A 26,442-nucleotide genomic window follows, 5' to 3' on the forward strand; every position below is an offset into this window, starting at 1 on the left:
GATTCAGTCTTGTACTAATGCCAAAAGTATTGGTACAGTAGCTTGCTCACCAGAGCACAAAACAAAGGACATTTGCATAAGATTGAAGTTCATCTGTTAGATTTATTATTTTTGGTATACATTGTATTTTCAAAAGGTAAACAGAGTGGTGTTACCAATGTAATCTGAATAATTTGAGGGTGTGAATTTCAGCAGTAAATGAATGCTGATATTTTTTCTTTCTTCACACATAATTTTAAACTATAAAAAAATGCTATTCACTATTAGATAAAAAAAACCTGAGCTTATGAAATTATGTTTTAATTTCTAAGGAATTGCATGTTACCTCCATGTTAATTACAAATCAGTTCAATATGAGTACAATGGTTACTGTAAGAATTAATAACGATCGACCACTAGTAATTATGATGAATTGCCAGACTGCTATTGAAGATTTGGGCAATCTACTTCCAAGACTCTGCCCTCTGTACTTCTGTAGATATATCTTAATATTCCCCACAATTTATAGTAAAGCATTTTTCATGGATTTGCCAGAAGCTGCAATGCTGAGTAAATAGTAGCTCTAGTTCAATTGCGTGCTTCCCCCACATGTCCACGTTTCACTGCGTGAGCTTTTTCACGTTGGCTTCAACTCTGAGCACAAAGACTCACTGCAACCTTTGAAGCTCCAGTTAACGTGGTGAGAACATAATAATTTTATGTCTTACCCCTGTTTTTTTTTCCTCCATGTGCATTCAACACTCCATCCTAGTTTTAAAAGCCTATGGGTTAACAGAGATTGTGTCATTCTTTACTGGATGGCTTTTCCCAAGATCAGATGCATGTGTTCAGTTGTAATTTTATTGTATTTTTCTTAACTCTGAGATTAAGTAATCTACAAATACTGAAAGTTAGTTGGGTCATTTATTTCTTCTGAAATCTCAATTAAGGCAATGCAGTTTTCCGTCTATAATGATTAAATTTCAACACAGCATTGTTTTTTAGATTTGTTTTCCCTTTCTTACTGAAGAGTTCAGATGCTTATTTTCCTTCTTTTTTCTCAGCCTGCAATGTTCAAAATTCTTTGAAGCCCTTTAATGTCCAAACTGTATGAACTCCTCTATGAATGGTGGTCAAATTTAGTGTCACTGCTGCTCGTGTAGACTCGGACTTGTGTTTTCCACCTGGAGATAAATATTTTTCAGATCTGTTAAGACCAATTTTTGTCAAAGATGCTGAAGCCTGGACGTTTTTATTTCCACTAATTGGTTTTACTGTCAATTTTCATTAATTTTAAATATTTAAGTTAAAATGTTCAGAATAGTTTAAGGTGGCAGCATTGCATTGAGAAAAGTGACTTACATATATGTCTCTCTAAATATATTCACTCCTGAGTATCTCTTTTGCTAAATTCTCTCTGTTACTGTTACAGAACATTGGTTCTTTGCTGATATCAACATAAATTATTGTATTTATCGAGTATTTTAATTTACTTAAAGTTGTTCCATTTTATATTCGTCATAAGTGATAGAAAGTCAGGAGCACTTGGTACAATTCCTGCGCAGAGAGTATCCCATGGCTGAGATATTACTTCAGTTCTGATTTCTAAGATTCTAAGAGTTCTTAAAAATCTTAAAACTTGTCTCACTCGTCCAGGTCAGCAAGACAAATTTTAAATTTTCAGCATTTACTATTCTAACAATAAATTATTTCTTCTCTCTTTAAAAAATTGAAACAAAGCTGTAGTTGCAGAAGAGCTCATTGCACTTCATCACCGATGAGATAATAGACAAGACTTGCTGCACCCAGCAGTTTTCTCGCCTTCTGCTTGTTTGCAGATGGGAGCACCAGAGGAAGCGACTGGGATTTCATCTTGCTTGTCGGTCTTCTTACAGATCTGTCAAATGGATTAGCTTGCTAGAGGTGGTGTTGTTTCCTTCTCTGCATTTTTATGGCAAATTCGTGTCAGAGTAGGAAGGCTCGGAGGGCACTCAGGGCTTCACTGTGTCCCTGAGGTAGTCTTGTGTGAATGCTGTGTACTGGGAGAGGACAAGAACAAGGGAGCACCTGTTCACAAAATGTTCAGGGATTTTGCCCAAATCTCTAGAACTAAGGTGGAGATCTGTAAACCTGCTGTGTCCCTTCATCCCAGAAATTGCTAGTTGTGTGAACAGAAAAACTGTGCAGTATTCTGCAAAGATTGCCTCTTAGTGGTTGAAATGTTTTCCTGTATGGAAATAGGATGGATTTCATATGGAATTGCTTTACACTGGTGCCCGTAAGAGTCCTAGAAAGGCTCACTTTCCCTCCTGAGTAGCTCAAGCCCAGCACACCTGTAGTGCATATATCACCTATGTAGTGTTCAAATGAAATTTGTGAAGTCCTTGGTGCAGTCCTTGGTACAGTGCTCTTACCGCAGTGTCTGCAATGGGCAGCTCTTAAGCACAGGGTGGAAAATGAGGCATCTCTTTGGGAAGGAGATTTTAATTACTTCTCACCCTAGAGAGAGCTGTCCTCCCAGGTTAGAGCAGGAGGTATTGGAAGGGTGCTGTGGGAAAGATTAGCAAGAGGTTCCTTTACCAAGCCACAGTAGCAAATCAATAGAGGCTTTCAGCTGTCAGTGCAACCAATCCCTAAACCATGAGTGCAAATATTTACTTCTACTGAAAACAGAGAGAATTTACAAAAAAAGAGAAACATATTTCCATTCCTTTATTTTAGTTGTTGAATCAATAAAAATTGAGGATGTGAAGGATTCAAAGTGCTCCAGGATAGTACTCACTTGAGTATACAGCTCATTTTCATAGACAAAAGCTTTCACCCTGCAAGGAGGAGAGTATCAGCACGGCAGGTCACTCTCAGGATAAACAGTTCTGATATGTGCACCCTCCTTTAACATTTCATTTTAATCAGAATGGACCAGTATCTCCAATATCTCTCCATAACATTTAACTTGCTTTCCTTTGAGCAACAGAAAGCGTAAGGCTGTCGATAATTTTTAAAGTACCCATTTCTGTGACACCTGCATGATATTTTTTAATATTTGCTGAATTGATAATGTTCATGGTAGCGGAGTATAATGCGCAATAAACTGCTTTTGTGGCTGATTAAATGCCAAAGTGAAGTGGAGGTATTCAGCAACTGCAAAAGCCGTTTATTTAGTGTATGCCAATGCCATGAACATTATTCCTGTTACACAAGATTTGCTATACCCTAATGTAGAGAAGTAGAAAAGAAATTGTTTCCTTTTCTTGTGAGGGTTGCAATTGCTGTTCTGCTTCAATCTCACACTTCACACTGATATGACATTCGGGAATGTAGCTAGGTTGAGTGGCTTGAGAAAGAGGCTGGTTTACACAGTGAATAATTATTTGATGGGGTTCTTTGTGTATGAAAGGCATTATGTGGATGAGTACACTGAACTAAATTAACTGTATTATGCAAACATTCCAACTTTGGCCTTATAACTTTTGGTAGGAGAAATTCCCTTTTGCTGGGAATTCCTGCTGGGGTTCTTCCTTGAGGATTCTGGCCTGGAAAAGGCAGCTGCAATCTTAATTATTGGCTTCACCAGAGACTTGCTGCCTCATATTGCCTGTATTGCTTCCCCTCACTGACAACTGCCACCAGCTGGACCACTGACAGATAAAAACTGCAGCCATTTCCTATCATCCTTCATGTAACTTTTTTCTCAAGGTAGAAGTTGGCATGAGTTGTGCATAATCCTTATGTTTCTCTTCAGGGGAAAGTTTGTTTTTTCTTTTTAGTGTTTGTAAAGAGTTTCTAAGAGAATGGTCTCCTCCTGGTTGGATGGAATAAATACCTCATTGACATAAAGTTCTTGTGTTGTGCTATTCCTTCATGATAACATCATTTAAAGAAACTACTTGCAATTTGATTAGATAGAAAATGAGAAAAAGAAAAAATTATTATTACTTCTCTCCTAATATATGTTATATGTGTTGCCTGTGAGGAATGAAGGGCTATGGTGATTCTGTGGCACCTAATTTCTTTTTTTTGTTTGTTTTGCATATTGATTCAATAATGTCATTGATTTTCCATGGATTGATTATTTTTCTGAAGTATTTCCTCATGAGTTCTCTGACTGAGGAAGGGTTTTAGGCTTTTTAATTCAGTTGTCATTCATGTTTGTTCTTACCCAGAGAGATGAATGTCTTACTTTGCTGTTCACCTGCCATTCTGTTCTTTGTATAGAAGAACCTGAAGCAGAGAAAGCTGCTATTCCACCTTCCAGATTGAACAATGTCATTAGTTTGCTGTCAGAATATCTTTAAGAGTTGCCATCTGTACTCTTTCAGTACAGTAGATTATCATTTATTGCAACAGTGATAAACTTCTGGTAGCTATTTCTCAAATTTCACTACTAAATTGGATATGCAAGTGAGCAAACACAAACAAAGAAGTCTTTATTTTTATGGTTGTCTTCTGTTCTTCATTAGCCCAGAAACTGGATAGTGGACTGCTAAATGCCTGTTCTGTAAATAGGCTGGGATTAAAATGCACAGGAGAAAGATTTCAGGTGCAAGAAACAGATATCACTGACACATTTAAAGCAACATACCCTGTAGTTACAGTTTGAGTATCATGCATGACAAAGAAGGTATTTTCTTTATCCATTTTCCATTTCCCACAGAATTAGTTACAGGCACATGTTCTGGAGCTAGTGTTTTTTGTCTCACACATTAATGTTTACTGTCCTGGGAGTTGATTCTGATTACAGAATGTCGGATGCAATGCTAATCACTCCAAGGTCACTGAAGTCAGTGCTAACAGTGAGGTGATCCTTCAGTGTTCCTCCTCTGCAGGTCACTGTGTGGCAGAGAATGAGGCTGTGAAGACCCTTCCTCTGTTCCCAGTTAAAACTCCCTTGTACTATTTCATTCTCCAAACACTTCAGTCTGCAGTTACCCCAGAACATAATTTTGAGAGTAGAAACAGCCCTAATTCCTAAGCTGTGTCTGCTGAAGGAAGATGTAGCACACCCAGGCAACAGCTTCATGCTGGGAAAGGGGAAAAAAAGGGCTTGGACTTTGTTCACCACCCTTCCAGTTGTGTGCAGGTATGCCTGGTGCATCAGGGAGGTTGTTTAGGAGCAATCAATCCCTGTGTGAAGATTGCCTTGTAATGCTGCTAAGGTCAGGGAGACCTTGGTTCATTTGACACATAAGTGCTGCTTGAGTGACTTAGGACATTCCAACACCCATAGGAACAACCTTAACTTGCACACTAGAGGTTTTCCACATGTTAGGTCTGTGATTTCTTGCACAGCTTGCTCATTTGGTATGGATTATACAGTGGGGTTTCATCAGCATCATCTCTCTGCCTTTGATAAAGTTGAAACTCTCTAGTGTTGGTGTTTAGGATCATAAATGTTCTTTTGTTTTTCCCACTACTCAAGCAAAATCATAGGAGTTTTGGTAGTGGCAATCTGTTACTGCAAACTTGATCATGCTGTTCTTCTGTGGTAGAACTTGCTGCAGTTGGGTGTAACTCATGTGCAAAGTTTATGAGCAGAGCTATCAGTGACCTTTCTCAGAATTTGCTTTTCCAGTATGATCCTGGCTCTTGATTGAAGCCACAGTAATTTCTGTTAAGACAGATAAGCATTTTGGAAGAAATTGTTCTCCCAACTATTCTGGGGGAGCTGGGAGATTGTCAGAGGACTAGTCCAGTGGCTGGAATGCAGAATTAGGGTAACAGGTCTTTGTTTGGAGTTTTGCTTCTTTCTTATACGTGATTTAGTCTGGGATTAAGTCTTTCTATCTCTAAAACTGGAATAATATTATTTGCAGTTTGAGACTTACAATGTGCTTTGAGACCAACAGTGAAAAGCTCTCAGTAGTGTATTTATTGCATTCTGTTTGTAGAGGTTACAGGCAGTATCTAGGAGAAATGAGAATAAAATGAAGCCAAACACACTGATTTAAAAGCAAACTGTTGAAGCCAGGCCTGAACAGTAAAATAGCTTACATGTGCCAATGCCTCTCCTCAGATAGCTCAGAATTAAGTTGCAGGGTTCCAACTGCTGTCAAAAAAGGAAAAAAATTCCAAGGTTATAACTGTTTAATGGGGGGAAAATGGCTAATTTCTGTCTCTTTAAATTTTGTGGTGGAGAAAATAAGGTCCTTTGATCTTTAAATGAAAGCTTCCAGAGTCATTACATTGAATCAGTTAATCTCTCCCAGTAGTTACCTTATTCTCTCTTCCTCATGGGCATCCTCTTTCATGGTCTCAGTGCTGAGCTTCAAATCAATGAACAAACTGTTACTGCTTCCAACACAGCCTGTCTAGTGAGCTTTCCAGCTTTCATGCATTGCCAAGCTCTTACCTCAAACCTTGGCACGTCCAAGAGGAGAAGAGGTCCAGAGTGCCGCGTGTGTGTTAACCAGGCTGGCTCCATCATCTTCATTTATGGGTCAGGCAGTCCCTTGCCTCTTGACAAGAGATGTTTGTGAAAGATTGCATGTCCTGCCATTCCCAGGTGACACAGGTAATTCTAAGCAGCTCAAGTGACACAGCAGGGTTAGGTAGTAGCCTTGGTCATCCCACTACTTAGTTAAAAAAAGTATTAACCAGAGCAACAACAGATCTTCATATCTTTGTGTGAGATATCCATACCCAGAGAAAAATAAATTGCATTGTATTTGCTGCTGGCTGAATATACTTTTTGTTCAGAATGGTTTTTATTTCTCTCTGGGAAAAAAAAAAATTAAAATTTAAAGAAATTTCCCACTGTAAGTACCACAAAACATATCTGTTACTTACAGTATGAGCTGCTGTACCTGTTAGAGCACAACAAATACTGTGAAGTAGCACCTGGGATTTTTTGAAGGTGTTACCAGCTAGTGCACACAGTGGGTGAAAATCAGGAGCTGAGGTTATGGAGCAGCCTCTGTTCTCCTGTCATTAATCTGTTCCTTTATGTGAAAGGGGTTACATGGTATGGTGAATCTTGCAAAAGTTGTGTTAGAGTAATTTTTTAAGTTTAGACATGAAAGTTTCTGACTGTGTATCACTTATTTTTCTTTGCATTTACTTCCCTTGTTTTGACTTGTGTCCCTTGCCCATGGCTCCATTTCCCAACTATTGTGGGAAGAGAGGCCTCTCATCCCAGCTATTGTGGGGTGAGAGGCTGAAAAGGCCTTGACCTCTTTGTAAATGCTGCTCAGCAAAAACAAAAATATTCCTGTGGTATCAACACCGTTTTCAGCACAAATCTGAAACAGCCCCATACTAAACCCATTCTACTATGAAGTTAACTCTTCCCAGCCAAAATCAGCACATACTTGTACTTGAAAACTTTTTCTGTTGTCTGCTAATTGTCCGTTCTTCTTTTTTCTAAGCTTATCACTAGATCACATGAAATACTTCAAAAGGAGAGATCTGCTCAATGTTTGTGAGAATGGTGCAGAGTCAATTCCCTACCTTTGTGTGAAATTTTGCACTGCTTTATCAGTGGTATTTTCTTTATTTGTTCGAACATGATTTGGGGCCAGAAGCAACAGAAATCTGAATACAGCATTTGATAATTAGCCAGAGCTAAGCCTTTCCTATGTGGCCACCAATAATCTTGGTTTTACTGTCTTTACTCAAGATCACCCTGTTTCTAATTCTCTGTTTAATAGTATTCCAGAATCTGTTATCAAAATCCTTCAGCTTTCTCCAGCACTTTGCTGCCAGCTTTCTTACAAGTCTGATGGCCTAAGAGGTCCTTCTGTACCTAAAATATAACATTTTGTAATCCCATTTTTAAAAAAATAATTTTATAAATCAAGCTTCTCTGTTTCCATGGCCCTGTGTAATTATGCATATACGTTTTTAAAGATGGTTGTTTTGAAGACTAAGAGAATTAAGGAAAAAGTTCAAATTAACTGAAACTAAAGTATTGTGGTATTACTATTTAACACTTCAGTATTTTTTTTATTTTACCTAGGTTTTAGACATATACCTAGGTTTTAGGCATATCTAGATTTTTCCCATTTCTGTGTTCTTTTCTATGTTGTATTCATTCCTTAATTATCTCATGCCTGGGAGGAAAAGAGACAGCAGTTGTTATAGATGAGTGGGTAAATGGCAAGGAAAACAGTCCCAGAGCAAAGCAAAGCTCGTCATGTGCTTCCTGCACTGGGATTTCTAGGGAAATGAGTATTGATAGATGCTTTTACACTACCTTTATGAAACTTTGAGATTCCTAATACATGTTAGGTTACACGTCCTTGTTGTGCCAGTCTGAAGGCCCCTCTATTCTGGTACCATGGCAAAAAGCCTTAAAAAATAATTTAGAACATTTATGCACTTTATAGTGCAATTTTTTGTGTGTGATTCTTCAGTGGAGCTGGTAAGAATAAATATATATATGTGTTATCTACCCCCTGCCTCAAAAAAGTCCTAAAAACTTAAAAAATCTCCCCTAACCTCAGTTCAGTAGGAACAAAACCACATTAAGAGTAGCAGTATATGTGTGTGTATATATATAAAACATGAATTCTGTATGTAACTTCCAATCTTTTTGCAATCAAATTTTATTAGTATAATTTTATAGCTCTTAAAATGGAAAATTGTCCCTGTTCTTTGTCTGATACTTACAAATTACAGTGTAATTTGTTAATTAAAAAGAAAAGGGAAAACCTGCCTATTTCATTATATGAAGGGTGCAGAAACATTTGTTTTCTTATAGGAGTTAATGCAATTGCATCTTCTTGAAAATTGAGGAAACACAAAGTAAAATTTGTTTTTACTCTGCCACTGGTGGTCAAGCATGCCAGGTAATGCACCCTAAGAAAATAAGTGACAGTGATACTTATGATAAGTATTCTACTTCTGCTAATGCATCTGAGCATCTCATGGAATTTTGAGTGATGTGGAGTGTTCACATTTTATTGGTAAAGCAAAATAATAGATTTTTCGATGGTTACAACTGCTGCTGTGTACCTCACTGAAATTAAAGATTAGATTTCTAACTGATTTCCCTTTAAAAATAAAAGTCTGTTTTGATTGAAAAGAACATCTTCAGATCCCGCTTGTGTCCATCTGTAGCATGCTGTGTCTGTATTTCTGCAATGTGACTCTAAGAAATCTGTTATTTTAATTTTTTTTCTCCCCCCTCCTCCTCCAGGTCTCCTGGAAGCCTCCTCTGATTCTGAACGGAGAGATCCTGAACTACGAGATCCGCATGCCTGACCCGCGCATCGTCATCGCTGGGAACCCTTCGTCAAGGCTGAGCCACTTGGTGACCAACCTGGTCCCCTACACCAACTACTCGGTCACAGTGATAGCTTGCACTGCAGGGGATGGCTTCCTGGGAGGCTGCACCGAGAGCCTGCCCACACGAGTCACCACACCCGCGACAATTCCTCAGAGTGTCAGTCCCTTGTCTGTGACTCCAATCAGCGAATCCTTTATTGCCATCTCATGGCAGCCACCGCTAAGGCCCAATGGTCCCCATCTGAGGTAAGCTGAGACTGAGAGAGCAGTTTGCTTCTCCTTACCTAAATCTGACTCAGAAAATTCTGAGTGATGCAGACTTCATCATGTCATCTCTTAATTTTGGATTTTTTGAAATTCCACTTTAGGGCTCAGAGAAGAGTCAGGATTATTCAGACCAAGTGTATTGTCTGTGCTGGAAGGCTCTGGGTCTCAGATCAGTGCTGTCTGAAAAACCAGAAGGAGCAAGCACAGGATATTTGCAAAGTCATAAGTGGTTTGGGCTGTAGCATTTGGCCACTTTATGGTGGTGAGTTCAAGCAACAAGTTCCACCAATAAAATGACAAGAAAAAGAAGAGATCTTTGTAAACACGAGTAATTAACACATCCAATATTCTCAATACTCTGGGTTCACATGAAGAGAAAGTGACAATTTGGAAGGATGATGACATGAAATAATCTTCAAAAATTCAGTGATTAATAAATTTTAAATAAGACAGTGCATGAGAAAAATGGAAGCTGAAGGGCTAGAAGTGTGAGGGCATAGCCAAAATAGGAAATGCAAGGAAGTGCTGGGCACAGCAGAGTGGGTTTCACCACAAGAGCCAAAGAAAGGAATCTCCACTGAGATTTGTCTAGAATGATGGGATGGGAATCTCGACTTGAGTGTTGAATACTGAGCGTGCATGCGTAGATATATATTAAAGAAATATGGATTTGAGTGCATAAAGGTTTATAAAGACAAATATATTTTTATATATACTCAATAAAAAATGTCAAATCTTTCATTATAGTGCTTTAACGTATCGTGAAACCTTGTGCATGGAATTACAGCTCTGTAGTCCATATGTTCTGGTTAGTAGCTCTCTTCTAGGTGCACTGATGGGTTCAATAATTATCATGTAATGCCGTTTCAGTTGTGTATGTTATTACAGCACAGTAGCTTGACTTTTTCTTCAGGCTTAATTAGGGCACACTACAACTAAATGAAATGATGATTGCTCTACAGTAAAATTTGAAGTTTCAGAAAAGCAGTGTCTGTTATTCTGGGGTTAACAACATGACCATTTTACCATAGATTATTGAAGTAATTCAGCACGACCTACATCTGCAGATTTCATTTCTTTCATGGTGTGCCATGCTGCCCTCAACAAGAACAACCACTGAAGCAGCTGCTCTGTACAGCATGATGGAACAAGAAGTCTGCAGCAAGCAGAGCAGCAGCAGCAGCTGCCAGTGGGGGTGATTTACACATGATCGCCACTCAGTGTTCAAAAAGATTTGATGTTTTTCAAGACTCGTCTATGAAATATATTGGACAGAATATGCCAGGATGGTTTCCTATAAAGCTGTAATGATCTGTCTTTGTGTTGACACTGATGAACCACTCATGTGAGAGCTGTTCTTGTTATAAAGTCATCTGATTTTTTTTGACAGAGTTGGAGTTTAATTAGTTTTTGCTATTTAATTTCTGAAGTTATAATCCAAACTTCTGCAGTAATTCAGTTTGGCATCATTAAGTGGCACAATGCTTGCTTGTACCTGTTGAGAATTATTCCCTAAACTAAAGGGTAAAAGTTGTTGGGAGTTATACATGTACTCCCTAGCTGCTATGGAGCACAGGAAGTGTCAGATCCCTCATAAGAGCATCTCAGTTGATTTCTGGTTTTGAAGCAACATTCAATCACAGTATGCAGTACTTGTTAAATCTGGGATGGTATTGTCTAACATGTCCTTATCAGACTGGAGATGATCTTAACTTAAAGAAATGTCAAATTGCACACAAAACCATTGGTCAGCATGATAATTACAACAGAGGGGTGACCCACACCAAGGTATTCTGCAGAACAATTAAACATGGAAATGTTTTCACAAATGTGCATTTAAAATGAGAGTATTTAAAATCTGCCTAAGGGCCAACGTACTTCTGTCTAGAATTTAGCAGTAAGTGCCTTTCCAGAATGGGAGGCAGGGACAAGATGAAATAGAGCAGCTCAGCACATAAGAGAATCAAGTTATGTATTTAAGGGAATATATATGCATATGATCCTAATTTGCTGGGGTATCAAACTGAAACAATTATTGAAAGAATAAATTAAACAGTCCTGTGGAATGTAGTAAAGAGCAATAATCCTAAGATTTTGAACAAATATATCTAATTTTGTTTCCTTTAGAGTGTAGTTTCCTTTGTAATCCCTAGAATGATTAGGAAATGCAAACTATAATATTATCCCCTTTAGTTTGTGACACTAAGTGATCTAATTTTGTTAAATTCCATAAAGGTTTTGTATAAAAGATGATGGAGGGTGTGTGATGCAGCCTGGGTGGAAAGCATGTTTTCCAAATCAGGCAGTCTCATGGCTGACCTGATGAAAGATGGGCTTTGGCTGACCTGCTGTTTGGAACAGAGACAGGAATACTGCTTCAGATACCAATTAAAACTAGGATGAAATAATTTGGTCTTTCAAGCTCACATCATGAATTTCTACCCAAACACAAAGGTGCCTTGCTAAGGTGTACAGATGGCTGGAACAGTTAATTCATTCTATTCTGTGTCTGTTTTCTCCTGTAATTTACACTGTGGTTATTTGCCAACACATTAAGTACAAAGGCACACTTAAGCTATTACTAATAGTAAAATAATAATGGCAGTGCTCTTTGTTTCAGTACATTTGCAAGAAAGAGGCATAATCATTTAATGTTCTGGAGCAACCTGTGCTTATCACACAAGCCTGCATAAGACACTGTTATGGGCTATTTGGACTTGCTCTTGAAAACATTTCCACAAAGTTTAAAATCCATAAATCATTGAATAAACTAGTTGGCTTTTTTCAAGAGGAAATGCTTCATTTTCTATTTTCAAATTAGTTTTTTTTTTTTAAGTAATTGAATGTTTTAAAGCACAAAACATTAAAAAGAATGTTTATCTCAGAAAGTTTACAGCTGTAAAAACAAAATAATGTGTGGCTTTAAAAAAAAACCTGGTTGGGTTCTTTTTTTTTTTTTTTTTTTTGTGTAATAACATTAGTTGAGATAATCCTGGTGTTCTGCTTGTCTTTTGTGTTAGATATGAGCTCCTGAGACGTAAAATCCAGCAACCACTTGCATCAAATCCCCCTGAAGATTTAAATCTGTGGCACAATATTTACTCAGGAACTCAGTGGTTTTATGAAGATAAGGGTCTTAGCAGGTGAGATTACAAAAACTATAAAAACAAATGCTGGCGTTTTGTATAGTGTATGTTTAATAGTTCAAAGTATTTTTTGTGTCTTTCTGTAGTGAACATATTAATTATGTAATGAAATATTTTTTGTCATCATCTTTGGTGTTAATCATTCTAATATGCAGGGATTTATTATTAGTGTGTCATTCTTGACTCATGTATTGTTTTGTTTTCAAAACCAAATGAAAATAGAAGTCACATGAAATTTTAGCATCGATATTCTCATGCAATCAAACCATTTAGATTTATGTGTACAGATGCTGTAGATTTGCATGTTGTCGAAATTGTAGCACAGGCAGAATGCATGTTTGAAGGAAACACCTGAAAATTGTTTTCAACAATGTTTTTTCACCTGATTTTGTTGTATTAGCTTCATCACCATTAAATGCAGGGTATTTAGAAAGGGGAAATAGAGTGTGTGCTCTGTTCCTCAGTATGTAACAGACCAGCTATGTGGGGTAGAGCAAGACATTTACACTTGATCAACCTTAGTTTCTACGTCTTGAAGTCAAGGCTATTGCTCCTTAAGACAAAACGCACAAATGAAGAAATTGTAATGGAAGATTCAGCATGGATTCTGCATTGGGTTTTTCTAAGTAAAGTCTCAGGAAAACCCTCATGGATGGTTTCAGGGTGCCTGTGTTCTGTGTGCTGGTGTGCTTTATGAAAACTCCAGTCAATCACTGACCCTCAAATATCTGTTCTTTCCTTCTACTTCTGTAAAAATTGAGTGAGCATCCCTCCTGAGCACAATGGGAAACAGGAGAACGTGACCTCTGCTCCTGTCAGAGACACACTGAAGCAAGCTGAGGGCTGCTGCCTCTGGCTTGCTTCTGCCTGCTTGCTGCAAGTCTCTGCTCATTCCATCTGTTGCAATAACTGCTCACAGAGCTGTTCTTGTACCACTCCTGCCCAAGTGTCCATTTCTTTCTCTCAGCCCTGCTTGTAAGTCTGCATAGAGTCGTCCTTGGTTTTAGCTTTGCATATTTTAGTGTAGCAGCATTTTTTACTGTATGTAGCAGTTATGTCAGCAATTCAGAGGTGGCAATACCTTCAGACAGAGCCTCAGTGACCGATCGTTAGGCACCATGACATTTTGGGTTGAATGAGCTATGGCCAAAAAAGTGTGCCTAACCCTTGGACACAGCTGAACACTTCTCCCGGGGAAGGTTCTGCAACCTGCAACTATGTTTTTGCAGTTAACAGCTCAGGAGTTTATGGCTGGAGAGAAGATGCTCAAACACTCAAGCCTTATTTTTCCCCAAAGAAAATTCATATATCAGCATTTATTTTCATTTGTCATACTTTAAGCGTGTTTCAGAATTACTGATCTTGTCAGATGGTTTCTTCATTTCTAACAGGCTACAACAGACTCGTTTGATTTTCATTGTTGAAAATATGGATCAAAAACATGAATCACAAATTCTCATCAGTAAGCTCCAAGACTAGAGTACATTCTTTTTTCTTTTATTGTATGTGTGCTACAATGTCCAAGAAAAAATTAAATGTCTGCAAGTGACGGAAGAAGCAGAGAGAGAAAGAAGATGTGTTTTGTATATTTTCCCTGTTTGTCAATGCTTAGAGTTACACTTGGAGCTAGTGAGTTCCCATTAAGTTGCTTTCTTCTCAGTGCGACTGCTAAAGCTTATCTCTTTTAAAAATCAGGGTGTTATAGTAAAGCATCTAAAATAAATACAAAAAGTAAAGTAAATATACAGTGTGAGTGAGTAATTTTTGTACTAAAATCTCTAAATATTAGGCATTTATCGCATGCTTCTTTATTGTATCTGTAGACAATTATCCCACTGCAGCTTCAGTGAAAATTTGAAGATGATCCTGAGTTTCTGTCTTTGTGCAGTTTTGTGGGAGGCTTTTTATGAGGAAATTAAATTTGAGATAATGAAATCCCACTTAAAGTACATTAGTATGACTTTTGCTATAGGGAAGAAATGATAATGTGGCAGTCACTTGGTTTACTAAATACACATGTAATTTTTAATAAATCTCTGTAATTGGAATATGCACAGTTCTGAGGAAAATTACTTCATTAAATAAGTTTGAACTCCTAGGTGTCTTTTTTGGGGTGTTTTTGTAGTGGAAGAGTCCTGACTCTGTGGTGAATCCCTTTTACAAATGAGACTCTGCAAGTTAAAATCAATGGGTTTCCCAAAAGAGGAAAAAAGCCTCATTTGATTAAATTCTGATCCAAATTTTGGCAGGTTGCCACCGCTGTAATTACATATTGAATTGAGCTATAATCTCTCAACACCTCAGAAGCAAAAACTATGAAGAAGTGAAATACTGTGTTTTATTTTTGTTACCATGTTAATCATGCTGAATAATTTCCACAAAATAGATGCCTCATATGAAGTCTTCATTGGTGCATCCCATACAGATGAATTTTTGTGCAGGGGGAAAAGAAACAGCAAAACTTTGGCACAGGCAGAAGGTTTACAGCAAATATTTTCTATGTCTGCATTTTTCATTCCATTTAATTATTTTTAAAATGTCTTAGGTACACAACATATGAGTATAAGCTCATAGTGCACAACGAGGTAGGATATACATCAAGTGAAGAAGTGATAGCTACTACATTAGCAGGATTACCAGAGAAGGGAAGTGTCCTCGTTGCACGTGCTGTTAATCACACTGCCGTGGAAGTGGAATGGTCAAGACCAAGTAAGTGTGCTTAGTATTTATTCCAGTAACTAGATGTTAACCTGCCATCACTTACCATGGCCTGCCTTGCTCTCAGAGGAAACACAGTCCTTGCCTTGATTTATAATATACCTAAATGTCCTTGAAAGGAGAGGAAAGAAATAGGAAAAAAAATGTGCACATTGTGCTTTTTCTCAGTCATGTTTGTATTTATTAGATGCTCTTTCTGCAGAGTGAGAATAGTGAAAATGAAGAAATAGTTAATGCAGACTCGTGAGACATGTCTAAAGCAGTACTACACAAAATCCTGTTGTCTTTGTGGCCTATTTCATCCCTTTGTATAAAAATTTACATCTACATTCCTTCACAATGAGAAGATTCCCTTTCTCTTTCTTTATGCTCTGCTCCTTAAAATGAATTTAGCCAATTTCTCTAGTTGGTTTGTTAATACAGCAGAGGGGAATGTCTTCATGACTTAAATGCAAATGATATTGTAAGGATTGGGTGCTGAATTGCGACAAATGTAGTCTCTTTATTTTATAATTGCATGCCTGAAGTGAGCATGCTTATAAAAACTGACAAATGTAATAGATCTGAAGCAGCTCACTGAAGTTTCATTACCTTGGTAATCTAAACCCCTGACCTTCTAGATGTAGGTAATGCAATCTGGTTTTATTTTCATTCATATCTTAGAAATTTCCTCCATATATGTTTGTGAATGTAGAAGTTAAACACCAAGATGAGGCCATTCATTATTTGCAAACCTTATCATATTTTATTACTTCTTATGTTGCAAATAAGCACATTAACTATTTTGTTTGTCAGTGTTTCATTCTTTTTTTTATAATACTAGTTTTTAAATTAGTCTTGTGTTTTCTTTGGGAACTTGGGAGCCATCAACATAAGTTGCCTTGCTGTCTTTCCCTACTGAAAGTTTCTGACTTCTAAGGATTTAGGCCTTGTATCAGTACCACTTAAAATAGTGTATCACTCTTGATTAAGAGTTTCGATGACAAACCCATATATTATTAAGTCTGAAAAAATGCTTTTGGCTTTTATCAGTGCTCTGCCTCAGTGAGCTGAGTCCTGTTCAGTAGCATGGTGTGTCATTTCAAGATTTTTGTGTTAGTGCTTACAGTTTTCATTGTAATTATACTTTTCATCTCGATGCCTAGTGGAAAAGAAGTTGCATTTAGTCAGACCTGAACTTAAACTGTTTGACAAAGGACAGATAAGAAAACAGATGACATCTGAGTCACTAAAATGGAGAAGACTTGCCTGGAATCTGTTCTAAACCAAAAGCTCAGACCAGTGAATATCATTCCCTGTGTAGCCTGAAAACTGTGCTGTTTTTCTGTCTTTCTCTGGGGAAGTTAGTGCTGGGTAAAGTATATCTTACAAAGAAATGTGAGGATCTGGGGTTTTTGCCATGTATTTTTAATGCTTCAGGGTGTATTACAGCTTTAAATATAGATTATGTGCTCATGCTTGTTCTGAAACAATAACACGTAGCTTCTCACTGTACTGTGAATGGCCAAAACGCCATCTGGGTAAAGCTGAATGTCAGTGGAATTTATGGCATAGGCACAGGTCCTTTATTCATGGCTAGAGGAATAACACAGGACTGGAGTGGGCTCTGGGAAGTGTAGTTTGAAGGGAAGGAGCAAAAAGGCCTGCACCTCACTCCTTGCAGTGGGTTTTGCCTATTAATTTTTTTTTTCCATTGTCTTCATGGGGATGTCTAGAGAAAGAAAGCTTTCTCCAGTGTTGGATAGGACGATGAACCATTAATTATTTTGACAAATTAGGGAGAGCAGTCTGTGTCACTCTTTAAATGGGTGAGATTGGAGGCACTTGATGGAATATTTCCTTTCTTATATATAAGAGGTTCTGCATAAAAATTGGTTTACTCTTCACAATGAATGTTTTTCATAAGAAATTTGCTGACTGAAAACTTCCCAGTTGATGTCCAAATGTTTTTCCTTTCTTTTCCTAGCACTGCAGGATTTACAAGGAGATGTTGTTTACTACACCCTCTTCTTGAATTCTACTGATGAGAGAAGATCTCTGAGGGTCCAGGCTGATGTAAACTCTGTAGTCATAGATGATTTGCAGCCCAACACAGAGTACCAGATATTTTCTCAAGTTTTCAATGGAGTCCACAGCATTAACAGTGAAGTTGTGCATGTGACTACCTCAGATGGAGGTTGGTTAGCAGTGAATGCAGCTTGACTTAAAATCTGAGAATGAAATTGATTGATTTTTGTTAGGGTTGAGATCAGTCATCCTTCCATTATAAAATTTCCGGTATAAAAGGAAAAAGGTCTAAAATGTTAAAATGCTTAAGTGCTGGTTGTCATCATGTGGTAGATCAATAAACAGCCCCACTGAGACAGAAGCAAAAGCTCTAATAGCAGATATTAACCCAGTTTGTTCTCATCTTCTCCTGCATATTCCTGTCTGTGTGCACTAAGTTTGGAACTGAGTTCATATCAATAAATGGTGGAATTTAGAAACAATTAAAGGGTTTTATAAAATATTTGCTCTGTGAAGCGACGTGCTTTTGACATGACAGATGTACATAAGGCCTTTCCTGAGTCACTAGAAACTCTGGGTGCAAGTTCAGCCTCTAAGAAAATTCTTTATGAGTCATTTCTATGTCAGTGGGCAAGTGCAGAGCTGGGGGTGTAGGTTGAGGATAAAATAATAATAAAAAAAAATTGTGCATCTGAAATGTGTTTAGAATGGTCTTTCTAATCTTTTTGCTTTATAAAGTCTCATTATAAACATTATAATATCATTACCTCAGAAGCAAGTGTTCCAGGTCATTAGCAAAGCACTTTAAGGGAGGATTCCATTTCCTTTCTCATGCCAAAGGTCAGCACCTTTTGTTTATAAAATAGAATTGATGGTAAGGGCAATTTTTCAACTGGTAAAGATTGTTTCTTATGATAAAAATAGGCCTTTGCATAGTTATTTCTGACATGCTTAGATAATTATGTAATTTAACGCTAAGGAAGGTGTTGGTTTTTTTCTTTTTTTTTAATAAGTGTTAGACTTCATCATTACCTAGAGTAATCAACATTTGAAACCATTTACATAATGGCAATATTGCATATTGCTTCATCTATAAGGCTGATATTGTCACGTTCCATCAGACATAAGGTATTTTGGTCTCAGGTCTTGCTTTAAAAGCAAAATGCTCTATTCTTCTTTTTTGAAGAATTAGGATTAGGGAGACATAAGAATAATACTTGCATGTTGGGAGTGCAGATGTGTGAGTAATTTATCACCATATCTCACTGGCCACATACTACTGATGATTGACACTGTGCTGCTGGTATAAAGCATTTTACCATCAGCTCTCATGATTTCTAACTGAGAGTATAATAAGCCAATTTACAGAAGACTACAGACTGTGATAACTTCATCAGAGGAAAGCAGATAAGCAGTGAACCCTTTGCTAAACCTAAATACTAATCTGCATTTGGTTAAACAAGTGCTTTTGCAGAGACAGCTGGAGTTTATTCAGTTTCTTCCTTTATTTCTAGAGCCTGAGGGCATGTTCCCTCCAGAGGTTGTCATCATCAACAGTACAGCTGTACGTGTCATCTGGACATCGCCTTCAAACCCAAACGGTGTTGTCACAGGCTACTCTGTCTATGTAAATAACCAGCAGTACAAGACTGGAATGAGCGAGCCAGGATCCTTTCTTTTGGCAGATTTGTCTCCCTTCACCGTGTATGATATTCAGGTTAGAATATATTTTCTAGGTTGTGTGACGAACTTTAATTTTACTTATTTAATTCTACTTGGATTTCCAAGAAAAATATTGTTCTGTAAATTTCTTTATACCCATGGACATGTGTTTGCACTGATGCTTGTGTGCATATCCATACAAGGAATATATTTCTTTTTAGCATATTTTGGTTTGTGTACACTTTTCATCACAAATTTCCATTATCTCCTTTTTTAAAGTGTCAAAACTCCATTTACTTTTCCTTAAATGCTCTGTGCTTCAGCATTAGCAAAGCCCCAACATATATTACAAAGAGGCAAAGATTCTACTCCTACTCATTAAAAGAAAATTGCAATTGTTTAAGAAACATCAGGCATGCATGATATATCTTACAGTGAAATAATGATGTTGCATTTGACACCCCATTATCAATTTTTTTTTTCCTTATCGTTTTGAGGAGGCAGCAGAGCTGATCTCTGAAATCATCACAGTACTTTTTATGGTCTTAATATGTGCAACATTTTTTCTTTGCTTTTCCCTTTCTCTCTCTTTGCCTTACTAGTCACATATCTAGTGAAAGGCAAAATACCATGGGCAGAAACATAATAATAAAAATAATAAAGAAATGAATCTTTCTGTCCTGACTTTGTGTTAATCTCTTCAAGAAATGGATTTTGACACTTAATTGTAACCATTCTTGTCTATTTCATGAAGGTTTGGTTTACATTATTATATATGAGATAAACTTAGTAGTATCATGTATACTTAATTTTGAAAATTTGCAGCCGGTTACTCCATGCCATAAATAAACATCACAGTAACAGGCACACTGTAACAGATTTCCATGTTCCAGCCCCTCTGAAGCAGCAAACCTCCATCCATGAATACACATATGACTTTCTGAATGCCACTTGGAAACACGTTTGTCTTTTCTCAATAACAATGCAAATTCAGTGTACTGCCTCACTTATAGACCCTCTATATTAATTTACCATGGCCACCTTCTGTTGCTTGAGATGTTAATTATTCTTCTCTTCTGCTGTGCTAGTATTTATATCTGCATCAATGTGATTGGTAAAACCAAAATAAGATGCCTTTACTTTTTTTTTCCTTTTGATTCTTTTTCTTCTTTTCCTGCAAACAATATTATCTTGGATGCGTGTGCATCTCACTGGTAATCTTACTGCATTATTTTTCATTTTCATGCTTTTTTTATTTGAAGTAAGTTCCCTGTTGACAATACAGAAACAATGTTATGATCCTTCACTACCTATTTCACTTTTCTTAGTTTAATCCCAAGAATTGAAGGACTATCAATTTATTTCTGTGACATGTTTTCATAAAAAATTGCATAATTTCTATTTGCATTTCTTACTTTTAATTTACAAAATAGACATGAAGGAATAGAACATACTAAGGAAAAATTATTTTTATTTTTATGTCAGAATATATAGTAGGAATAGAAAGATTACTCAAGGCCTCAAATGAAAGCACATTTTTTTCAGTATTGCATACTGAAATTTTTCAGAATTGCATACTGGGGTCTCCATATACATGCAGACAAACAAGTTCACTGCAACTCTTTTGGTGACAATTTAATAGCAAACAGCAATTAGTGCCAGAGGGCTCTACATACCCTTCTTTTGAAAACGGTGTGGGAAAATGTGATACAGTGCAGTAAATCTTTGGCAGATGTACTTATCTCAAAGCTGCAGTATTTTCCTGGCTGTATGGAATCTCTTAAATAGGAAAGAATTATATCTTCAGTGTAAAGAAAGTCTAAACAAGTAGTGGAGCTGAAAAATTTCTGCAGCTGAATATTTGAACATCCTGTTCCTCTCCATCAGATTGAAGCCTGCACAGTGTATGCCTGCGTGAGGAGCAATGGGACCCAGATCACCACTGTGGAAGATGAGCCAAAGCAGCTGTCAGCACCCATTATTCACATAATTGGCTCAAGGTACTGTGCTATAGGTGGCTTTCATGTATCAGGGACATTTCTAGTGAGAACGGGGACCAGAATGTAAAGTTGTCTTCTCAAAATTGAATAAGGTGCATGAAAGAATTCAGTATGCACTTTGAAAAGGTTTTTAGTGGTTGTTATCTTTGGTCTTGGAGCTTTTTCACTGAAAGATCAATCAAAGAAGTCTCACCCTTGGTTGATTGTACATACCCATTTGGGTATCACTGTGCTGTGATAATAAATAAGGCATTAGTGGAATAGTTAGGAGAAGAAGTGTAGTGGAATGAAAATTATCACATTCTGCTGTCAGTTAAGAAGAGGAAGATTAATGTTCAGGGAGCAATGCGATGCTGATAATGGAAACTTAGAATAATTCTGGGTTAAAAAAAAGTCACCTATCACAGCAGTAAGAATTAGTAAGCTATCTGAAAAGGCATGCATATCTATGTCTCCTTGAACCACTGTTTGCAAACTGCCTGTCCACTACATCCACATGGGCATGGGCAAACTTCTCAATTGTAAGGGGAGCATCAAATTTGCAGTGCAGTTTGCTTAGAAGCAGCCAAATAGTAGCTTATACAGTGATTCTTTGGGAGTTAACATCTTCCAAAGACAATATAAAACTCAACTTGCAAACACATTTTTCAAAATTACCCCAACAGTAAAGCAGTTAACCTCCTGTGTTTGTGTTATTGCTCCTGTGATTTTCCTCTTCTGGTGGAGTATGCTCATTAGCAGCATTTCTGTCATCAAAAGAAAAACAAATCTTTTGAAAATAACTAGTATCTAACATCTGAGCCTTCAGAAATGGCCAACAGAATGGAGTTGCTACTCCAGTCTCTTTAGGACTTCAGCTTCTTGTTTGCTATTTGTATGTTTTGCTTGAATTGAGCATTTGTCTCTGTATAAGGGTGAAATTAAGCTTGCTATTTTTCTGTCACACATATAGATACAGTCAAAGCTTGTTTGATGATAAGAACCCAATTCAGGGTCTCATCTTTTGCCCTTGGCTTTAACTTATGTATGCCTTTGTCTGTATTGTCTGTACTGCAAACACTTATGCATGTTGCTGCTATTATATATAGACTAAATATGTCATAACACATGAATGCAAAAGGATCAAAAATGCCTTCCTACTTTATAATCTGCTCAGCCAGAAACAGACTCTGTTTCTACACTGCCTTTTCCTACATGTCATATTATCATCAGCTGTTCTTATATCCCAAAAGAATACTAACTACTGATCGATTGCCCGGACATGTCTGGCCGTGGCCTACATGTGCCCCGGGTAGTTCATTTATTTGCCACGGTGGATTTGCTAGAGTGGAATTTAATCAATAGCTAATTCATTAATTCTGGTCCTCGAGTATGTAGGGATTGTGCAGTATAAAAATGACTGGCTGGCTTCAGCTTTGATTGAAATATGACAAACACTACAGCTGACAGCCTTGGCAGGTGCTGGGCTGAATATGAATTTTGTTTGTTCATCCTCTGTAAAGAAAAAGCTTGGGCAAAAAATACCCCAGTTTATGTGGACAAGAGGACATTTTAATACATATCTATCATCAGAGAGCGAAAAAAGGCATTTCTAGAGTACAGGCTCATGGGATATCTGAGATATAATAAAGCCTGTGCAGTTTATTGTCCTTAATTGGAATCATGATGTTTTCCCTCTTCTGAATCAGTTTGGGGGGCTGTATTATTGATAAGCATGCTGTAGGATAATGTCTTTGTGGCATTCACAAATAATTGTTTTAAAATTTGCCTCAAGGTGTTACATGACAGAAATTATAATTTCACCACCAACTTAGAAGTCTTTCTGATAGCAGCTCCATCCACACTGTTCTAATGAAGGTTATACCACCAGAGCCATAATAAATACCTTACTTTTCCACCCCTTACACTTAATAACTCAGCTTCAGGCTGGAACTTGGCACAAAAGGTCGCAGTCCTGATATAATTATTTTATAATGCCAAACTTCAAATAGAAAACAGTGTGGCACCCAGTCCTGGAGTCCTAAGTCAGGTTCTGCTTTGCTGTGTTTCTTGCCTGCATTTAGGGTTTTTTGGGGGGAGAGGTTGCATTGACCATGTTTAGGTAGAAACAAATGCCACTGAAATCAGATACACTTTTGGTTTGTTTTGTTTTTAATTAGGACCTCAGGGTTTGACTCTGTAGACAAGTATTGTATTTTATTGCACAGTTTAGAAAGTTTTCTGAGTACTGAATACATGTGGATACTGACTGAAAGTTTGGGTCGTGGATTTAATTCTCATTAAGTGTTGGAAAGTAGTTCATTCCACTTTAAAACACTCTTCTTCTTTCTCTTTTTCCTTGTAATACAGCAGTTCTGTTCCGTGCCTAATTCAAAGGTTGATGGCTCAGAAAACACCATGGCCTAATCTAGGCAATCTAGGAAAAATCCCTCACAGGTTTTTGAAGAGAGGGGAGAACTGGAAACCCTGGTCAGGGTGTGATGGAAAGCTCAAAGAAGATTAGGCCATGGGAGGAAAGTTGGGTGAATTCTTTGCCTTGGTGTTCAGTGTCATGGCACTTTGGAAGGTTACTTTATCTGTTGCTGTTTGTGGGTGAATGAGGAGGAGGAATTATTTCAAATGAACACGATAGTAAAAAAGATTTTTAAAAAATGGACAAAACAAAAATGGATAAATGGAAAAAATGGATAAAACATAGCAACAAATTCTTGGGATTATGGTATCTGCTCATGAGTTCTAAAGGAAGTCAAATATGAAAGTCTCAAACTGCTGTGCCGTGTTAAAAAACCTTTGTCATTGCTGGACAAATGGAAGGTGAGAAGATGTAGTGCAGATTTCAGCAAGGGAATATTGGGAACTAAAGACCAGGGAGTCTGATTTTCCATACTGGAAAAATGGTCAGAGAGCCAGAAGACACCTGATTGCTCTCCCTACTCTAGTCATGGGGAGCACAAAGCACTGAAAGGTTTCTCCAGGAAGTTTGTAGCGACAGGAGAGGCATGATGCCATTTATCAGAGTGTCTGGAGTGTGCCATACTGCCTTCTCTAATTATGTCAGCCCTGCATCCACCATGCAACAGCTACTTAACTCCTGTGCATTAGTGCTGCAGCAGTTGCTCAGTATGTGTGATCTCCTGATGAGGGAAATATTTTACCCACTAGTCATTAATAATAGCAATGTCCCCTATCTTAAGACTGTCAGGTGAATCTTGTGATTTTTTTTTTTTTTTTTTACTTCCAGCTCCTAAAAAGTAAAGTCATTAAATCTTTGATTTTTTTGAATTTAACTCCTGCATGTGATGAGACTAATGGAACATTCATTATCAAGATTCTGAAGTCAAAAAACGTCATTGTTTAACCTTTACTACTGTATTGAGAAAAAAAAATAAAAATCAGGAATTCTTTTCTGCCTTATGGACACTTGCAGCTGGTGATGAAGCAGGGAAACCCCAGAAGTTTATTTCCAAAGTCTGTTTTATCAAAATATATCTGAAGCATTATCAAAATTAAAAAATGCTGTTATTTTTCATGAATTAAAAAAAAAATTCTACCTAAAAATGTAAAAAATAATTGTCTTGACATTCTTGAGTCAAATTTACTTTGCTCTCCTTCACAAAAGCAAATATACTTTCCTGGATCAGCTTGAAATTGTTCTTTCTCTCCTGAAAGTGCTTTAGTGGACTTGTAGTCTGAAGCAGATTGTTTCTGTGAACCCGGCTAGGCTGCCTTGCCTGTGTCAGTGTTTTCCCCTCAGTGGCAGCAGTGGGACTCATCCAGCATAGGAACTCCCATAAATGGCACACACTTGGAGTGTTGTCTGGGCAGACAGGGGTTATACCCCACCTCTGGAGTGCTGCACGTTTTTGTCTATGCCTACAATTTGTGAGTCTGCTTCTGCAGGCCAGGCTATGGGCGCTTCCCAGGGTAGGCACAACTCCAGTGTATCCCACAGGGAGTGGCTGGGTAGCGGACAGGACAGGCAGGCTCTGTGCCCGCATTCCTGCAGCTGTGTCAGATGCACCACACACAACACAGCTGCCTGCGCACTAACGCGCCCATCGTGTCCCATTAAATCTGCACCTGCTCAAGGAGATTTTCAGCTCAGCCTTCAGATGGGGGATGTCAAAAAGCCTCTGCAGTACCATGAAAACCCTGCCGTTATTTTTTAAACTGAGCTGTGCCCTGCTCTTGCTGTGTTGCCACACTTTGCCGTGGGTGGCAAGCATCAGAAGGTGTAGACATTACTGAAACACCCATAAAATTGTGAAAGAGTCTGCTTGTCTATGAGCCTGTTCTGGAAGGTCATGCTGAGCCTTACCTCTCTGGTACTGGTCAGTGAATTCCACACAATTTCCTTGTTCAGCTGCAGTTTTTCTTTATATCAGGCTGTGTCCACTCCAATAATAATAAAGTGATTTCTTGTTAAAGAAAGGAAGTACATACTGAGCTCTGCAGAAAAGGCAAAATGTTTAACTCATTGTGTTCATTCTTGGGCCTAATTTTAAATTATATTTGGGAGAAATATGACTTGAAAAACCGCAAAAAACTGGCACAATACTCTGAAAATATACTCATGAGGGTCTGAATGAAACTTGCAGAAAGCAAATCATTCAAAATTAAGACTGGGAATGCTTTCTTTGCTCCTGTGATCTATTCTGTGCAAAGAACAGGAGAGAGTTACAATGGCATTTATAAAGGTTAAAGTACTGCCCTTCTTTTCCTTTTCTTTTTACCGTTTTTTCCTGAAGTTTATACAATATATTTTCCTGCTTTTCTGTTTTTAAGTGTAACACTATTTAAAATGGATGAGTGTATTTGTGTATGTGATCATGTGTATGTGGTAGAATAGGTAGAGAATGCAAAAGAGCAATGGATGGAATATGGAATTAAATCTATGATTCAGATTAAGACCTTGGAATGATAATGGCAACTCTACAAGCCACTTGTGAATTTATTCCCTCATAGGTGACATTAATTCCTGGCCTGCAAAGCCTTATTGCAGTGTGTGTTCCTCTGTTTATACCTCAAGCAAGTGAAATAATAGTTCACTTATTTTTATTCTGTTAAGATGTCGAAGTTTATCTCAGCAGCTGCTGTTTCACTGTAGCATTTTCACTTTAAATTAATGCTAATTTCTGATGTCACTGGCATTCTGACAGTGACTGTGTAATCGGGACATGAAGATTAAAAAGAGGTACTTGGAGCCTAACTATGCTGTGTTGTCAGTCCTCCTGTTGATCTACATGTAGATTGATCTATTGAGTGAAAGGAATTTCTTATGTCTTATGCAAGACTCCACAGTGATTATATGAGAAATTAAGTGCTCATTTGAAATATCAGTAGAAAAATTGTATTTTTGTTTCAAAAGTCCCTTTTCTTTTTTTTTTTTAATTTCATTTATCATAGTCCTAAGTGAGTTTTTCAAGGAATTATCTGCA

At 37.6% G+C, this 26,442-nt stretch overlaps 1 protein-coding gene across 9 annotated transcripts in view; it reads left to right on the top strand.

The window, feature by feature from the left end:
• The window catches only part of USH2A (usherin), a 373,983-nt gene that overhangs the window by 244,508 nt on the left and 103,033 nt on the right, over positions 1-26,442 (top strand). For all 9 annotated transcript variants that reach the window (XM_071426043.1, XM_071426058.1, XM_071426050.1 and 6 more), the window contains 6 exons: positions 9,116-9,450; positions 12,492-12,614; positions 15,163-15,326; positions 17,302-17,511; positions 18,857-19,059; positions 20,892-21,004. In XM_071426043.1, the coding sequence (XP_071282144.1) occupies positions 9,116-9,450; positions 12,492-12,614; positions 15,163-15,326; positions 17,302-17,511; positions 18,857-19,059; positions 20,892-21,004 (1,148 nt within the window). The remainder of the gene's footprint in view (positions 1-9,115; positions 9,451-12,491; positions 12,615-15,162; positions 15,327-17,301; positions 17,512-18,856; positions 19,060-20,891; positions 21,005-26,442) is intronic.

This window comes from Agelaius tricolor, unplaced genomic scaffold, assembly GCF_023055355.1.
Source record: "Agelaius tricolor isolate 1412-34295 unplaced genomic scaffold, bAgeTri1.0.p SCAF_1, whole genome shotgun sequence".
Taxonomy (NCBI): domain Eukaryota; kingdom Metazoa; phylum Chordata; class Aves; order Passeriformes; family Icteridae; genus Agelaius; species Agelaius tricolor.